Here is a 6,000-nt window from a genome sequence, read left to right as displayed (position 1 = left end):
CTGGCCTTAACCTGCTCCACGTCTACTTCTTCCCTTAGCACTCAAACATCAACCATACTCCCGTAATTTACTTGTTATTTTTAATTTTTTTCTGTCTGCCCTTACCAGAATAGGATCTTCCCAAGGACAGGGATCTCTGTCTATTTTGTTTGCTGATAAATCCCAAGTGCCTAGTACAGTGCCTGGCACAGAGTAAAATGCTCTATAAATACTTGTGGTATAAATGAGAAAATCTGTTCTTAAAGGGAGAGATCCATGTGACTTCTCTCTGCTGTTAATGGAAATAGAGTTTTTCCTTGACTGTGCCTTGCTATTTAGCCTCCCTTTGAGGCTTCCATGTTTTTGGAAAGCCATTGATTGGGATAGGCTTCTTGATTCTCACAACTTCTCAGTCTTTCCCACATTTTCTGTTTCTCTCCACAGATACTTTTTTAAAAATTGAGGTATAATTCACACACCATAAAACTCTCACCTTTATAAAATGTACAATTCAGTGGTTTTTAGTATATTCACATGTTGTAAAATTATCACCACTCATTCTAGAACATTTTTCTCACCCCAAGAAGGAACCCCATGCCCATGTGGTCCTAGAAGCCTCTGGTGGCCATTAATCTACTTTGTGTCTTTGTGAATTTGCCTGTTCTGGACATTTTGTATAGATGGAATCATATAATATGCGGCCTTTTGTCCCTGGCTTTTTTTTTTTTTTTTTGAGACGGAGTCTTGCTCTGTCGCCTGGGCTGGAGTGCAGTGGCGGGATCTCAGCTCACTGCAAGCTCCGCCTCCCGGGTTCACGCCATTCTCCTGCCTCAGCCTCCCAAGTAGCTGGGACTACAGGCGTCCGCCACCTTGCCCAGCTAGTTTTTTGTATTTTTTAGTAGAGACGGGGTTTCACCATGTTAGCCAGGATGGTCTCGATCTCCTGACCTCGTGATCCGCCCGTCTCGGCCTCCCAAAGTGCTGGGATTACAGGCTTGAGCCACCGCGCCTGGCAGTCCCTGGCTTCTTTCATTTAGACAATGTTTTCAAGGTTTATCCATGTTGCCACATGTAATAGTGCTTTCTTTATATGGCCAAATAAAACTCTCTTGTATGGATGTACCACATTTTATTAGTTGATGGAAATCTGAGTTGTTTCCACTTCTGGGATACTATGAATAATGCTATGAACAGTTATGTATACATTTTTTGCGTGAATATATATTTTAAATTCTCTTGGGTATATACCTAAGATTATGGTAATTCTATGTTTAACTTCTATGTTAACTATGTTTAACTCCTTGAGGAAATGCTGAACTGTTTTCCACAGTATCTACACCATTCTACACTGCCCCCTGCAGTGGGTAAGTGTTCCCATTTTTCCCTATCCTAGCCAATACTTACTGCTGTCCATCATTTTGATTACAACCATCCCAGTGCATATAAAATGGTGGCTCGTTGTGGTTTTGATTTGCATTTCCTTAATGACTAATGAATTTGAACATATTTTTATATGTTTACTAGCCATTTATATATCTTCTTTGGAGAGATGTCTACTCAAATCCTTTGCCCATTAAAAAATTTTATTGATACATAATATTTATGCATGTGATATTTTGTTACATACATAGAATGTTAAATGATCAAGTAAGAGTAGTTAGGGTAAAAACTAAAAATAGAACTACCATACCATCCAGCAATTCTTTTGCTTATTTTTAAATTACTTGCCTTTTATTGAGTTGTAAGAGCTCGTCATATCTCTGGTTATAAGACCTTTATCAAATATATGATTCACAAATATTTTATGCTATTCTGTGGGTTTCCTTTCAATTTCTTGATAGTAACCTTTAAAGCTTTTCGGTTTTCATGAAAACTTTGGTGAAAGTTTGCTCTTTTTCCTTTGGTCTCACTTAGATACAGTGTCTATATTCATTCAGACAAGAGGAAGGTGACAGCAGAAAGGGACAAATGAAAAAATGACAACTTCACAGTTCATATTAGTAATGAAATTATTTAGAAAATTGCCTTTCACTATATGGTATAATTTCTGTTGGTGGATACAAGCCAAGTATGAGTCATATGCAAGTCATCGTCTATTCCATTTAGCTGGATGGATCAAAGAGACAGAGTAATGGCGAATATCACCCTAGAGGAAACCAATTAGTGTTTATAACATTGAAAATGATTTATAGATTGCTTAAGCGTATCTATCAAATCTAAATGGAATACTTTAAATCAGCTCCATAGAAAAGCAACACTGTGGGATGATTTCTGAACTGTGGACACTATGTCTTTCAGATCTAGTGTCTTCCAGCACAGAGATAGGACAGATTGCCATCTGGGAAGAGCCACTCCATTTTCTCCAGAAGTTTGCATTTGATTCAGATGGGTACATTCCAAGGAACATAGGACCCAGGTTCATCTCTCGGAATCTAGAATAAAAGCAAATTTGGATGTTCAAACCTGGGAAATGTTTGTGACTTAGGTGAAAAATAGCAGAACATAAAGTAGGTTAAACACCAGCAGAGGGCAACCAGGGCCCTGACAGGTCAGGGAACAGCAGCCTGTGAAGTGCGGAGGAAGTCAGGGGAGGACTGGGGAACTCCTGGGGTTATCATCTCACGCTTGAAGACCACCCAGTGAAAAGTGGAGTGGGTCTCTGTTTCTCCAGAGTAGAAGAAGCAACGTGTGGGGGGCTTAGGGAAAACCATGAAAGATACCACAAAGAGCCGGTGTAAGTGGAGGATGGGGGTCTTTCCCCTCAGTCTAAGTCAGGGTGGTAACTGTGAACAGCATGACTTTCTTCCACAATTAAAAACGCTGTCCCTGAAAATATCCAAGGAGGGTAGAGATGTCTGCTCGGCATGGGCGCTGTTGCCAGAGGGGAGAGGTTCCTGCTAGCATACTTTCCTGGTGCCCTTTTGGGGTTGGGGTGAAGGCAGACTGTCAGAGGGGCCTATACTCCTGGCCTGGGTGTCCTAGGTTCAGGGCACAGTTCCTGAACTTCTGTTCCTGACCAAGATGTCCTAGGAAGGGAGCAAAGCAGGAGAGGAACATGAAACTAATGGGAATGAACCTTCTTTTGTCAAACAGTATAGAGTGGAGCCACGGAGGGCCAGGCTGATGAAAAAATGCAACCCGAGGGGTACAAATTCAAGGACCCCTCTGCACGTCTGCTCAAATGCCCCCAGGTTTCCCGTCACCTTTTCTGGCAAGAAAAGCGACAGCAGTGGGTTCACAAAACCTTACCAGAAGAACAGAGGCCAAAAATGCAGAATTTTATGATCACTATTTTTTTTCTACTATGTAGAACATACCATTTTTGTGAACTTGTCTTCACAGGCCATCCTAATCTTCTCCGGGGTCAGTGGACTATTAAGGCTCAAGGGTCCGTGCAGGCCTCTCTCCCGTCGTGCTGCATTCACCGCATCATGGATAGCGAAAAACACGGAACACCCCAGGAACACCCCCGACTCTCCCAGACCCTTGAAGGGAAGCATGCCAGCTAGATTATACCTCTCTCTCACTCTGCATATATGTGTACATTTATAGCATATGTACATACATAAAAATATTACACACTACATATGTAATTTTTTTGTTTTTGAGACAGAGTCTGGCTCTGTTGCCCAAGCATGACACTGGAGCGCAGTGACACGATCTCGGCTCACTGCAACCTCTGCCTCCTAGGTTTGAGCCATTTTCCTTCCTCAGTCTCCGAGTAGCTGGGATTATAGACATGCACCACCACACCTGGCTATTTTTTTTTTGTATTTTTAGCAGAGATGGAGTTTCACCAGGTTGGCCAGGCTGGTCTCGAACTCTTGAACTCGGGTGATCTGCCCGCCTCGGTCTCCCAAAGTGCTGGGATTACAGGCATGAGCCACTGCACCCGGCCTATGTAATGTTTTTGTTTCAAAAAGTAATTTAATCTTTTGATCCAGTATTCCCATTCTTAGAATTCTAGCCTAAGGAAATGACTTACATACAGAAGATGATTATTAGGCATGAAGATGATTATTGCAAGGTAAAAAATTAGATAGAACCTGATGGCAATAATTGATGTTAGGTTCTAAGATTTGGAATACTAAAAATTTTTATCATGATGTTAGATTAGAATTAAAATGTTTAATAAGAATTTTTCTTCGGCAATCCTGGTAAAAATCCCAAACAGTCAAGAGACGAATGTAGCCCTCCTGTCACCCAACAGGTATCATATAAACATGCATATTCACCCATAGAGCGTCACTTACCTTAGATGAATAAAGAGTATTTGAGTTTTCAGAGGGAGGCAACAAAGAAATGTGAAACTCTGTGGGTGTGTCACAGATGGCAGGGATTTTATATTGGTCTGGACCACGAGTGTGCAGAACGCCCTGGGGAGAATAATTCAGTTCTTCTATTGTATAAAGTCCCATGCCTTGAATAAATGCACCTTCAATCTGAGGCAAGAACAAAAAAAGAATTTCCACGTATGAGAAAACACAGTCAACAGTAAGTAGCATTTCAACTTCATGCTGTTTGTTTGAATTTTAAAATTGCAGTTTAAGAGCGTTTTCAGGGTGTCTTGGAGTGTGTTGCTGAAAGTTTACCTAAAAGCCATTTTAAACATCTTGTGCAGCATTAAGTTAAAAGAAGTTCAAAGTCAGCTGGGCACGGTGGCTCATACCTGTAATCCCAGCACTTTGGGAGGCTGAGGCGGGCAGATCACCTGAGGCCAGGAGTTTGAGACCAGCCTGACTAACGTGGAGAAACCCCGTCTCTACCAAAAACACAAAACAAATTAGCTGGGTGTGGTGGTTCATGCCTATAATTCCAGCTACTTGGGAGGCTGAGGCAGGAGAATTGCTTGAACCTGGGAGGCAGAGGTTGTGGTGAGCCAAGATCACACCATTGTATTCCAGCCCGGGCAACAAAAGCAACACTTCATCTCAAATAATAATGATAATAATAAATAAAAATAATTTTAAAAAAAAGTTCAAAGTCAAAGGACTTGGGTTCTGATCTTGGTTTGGCCATTGAAATGAGTGCTCGGGAAGAGTCTTCACAGAGCTTGGAGCCTAAGCACCCTCTTTTTTTTGCCCATGAGGCAGACAACCCCCCACTGACTGATGTGTCCAGAGACCCCAGAGTGCTAGTGAAAGCTACAGTCCCATTGTCTCATCCCACCTCCTTGCCCACAAGGTGGCTAGCCTCACATCTCTGGATTCTGATTTTAGATCAGTCTTCCAAAAACTCCAGTCCATCCCCACTAAGTGAAGTCTTGTTTCTAGAAGCCCTCCACCCACCCCTGGCAGTCCCCAGCCCTCTTCTGCTCTCCAACTCCCTCATGGCCCACCCCTCCCACACAGGCCTTCCCCATAGTCATCCGCCCTGGCCTGATCAGCAGCCATGAACAGGCATGCTAAATTCCCTGTTTCTGTAGGGTGACTTCCTCCACTGTTCTTTCACCCCAAATGTCGTTTGTCATTCTTTCCTTGACAACCTGGTCCACACCCACTTCCTCCCGAAGCCTCCTTTGACTTCTCCACACCATAGATTCTTCCCATTCGCCAATAACACAATGTCATGATGGTGGGGGCATGGGGTGGAGGGGGAGGGGACACTAGATGGTGCCCTAAATCAGAGGTAATGAGCTAAATTGCCTCCAGGTTGGAGACACGTAAAGCCAGTATGTGAAGATTCCAGGTGGGTTCTGGAGAGTGTAGGTCTCATTGGAGTGTGGGACTCTAGAGGTGCAGCCCACTGACTTTTCGCTCGTGGAAATGCAGATGCAGTGTAGGCAAATTTTCTGTTTTCGAGAGAAACTAGATGTTTATGACTTTCCAATCTTTTCAACTATTTCAAGTTTAAATTTGAAAATGTCTGTGGGGAGAATCCAGCACTACAGGCTGCCTATCAATAGCTACTGCTCTAATGACTTGAGGCTTGTGATCCCAGCAAACTTCAAACTCCTCGAAGCTGAAGCCCATCGTGTGGCTAAGGCTCAACACTGGGCACTAACTCTACTTATGTCCCAAA

At 42.9% G+C, this 6,000-nt stretch overlaps 1 protein-coding gene across 2 annotated transcripts in view; it reads right to left on the bottom strand.

Moving 5' to 3' along the window:
* Positions 1-1,544: 1,544 nt before the first annotated feature.
* LOC104670357 (aldehyde oxidase 1) overlaps positions 1,545-6,000 on the bottom strand; it is an 88,396-nt gene continuing 83,940 nt past the window's right edge. The window contains exons 33-35 of one of the 2 annotated variants that reach the window (XM_030916338.1): positions 4,233-4,421; positions 3,297-3,464; positions 1,545-2,411 (exon numbers count right to left, since the gene is read on the bottom strand). In XM_030916338.1, the coding sequence (XP_030772198.1) occupies positions 2,361-2,411; positions 3,297-3,464; positions 4,233-4,421 (408 nt within the window). In that variant the 3' untranslated portion in view covers positions 1,545-2,360. The remainder of the gene's footprint in view (positions 2,412-3,296; positions 3,465-4,232; positions 4,422-6,000) is intronic. The other variant, XM_010373567.2, reaches the window with a different exon arrangement.

This window comes from Rhinopithecus roxellana, chromosome 14, assembly GCF_007565055.1.
Source record: "Rhinopithecus roxellana isolate Shanxi Qingling chromosome 14, ASM756505v1, whole genome shotgun sequence".
Classification (NCBI taxonomy): Eukaryota; Metazoa; Chordata; class Mammalia; order Primates; family Cercopithecidae; genus Rhinopithecus; species Rhinopithecus roxellana.
The sequence above is the reverse complement of the archived record's forward strand: the minus strand, read 5'-3'. Positions and strand labels throughout refer to the sequence as shown.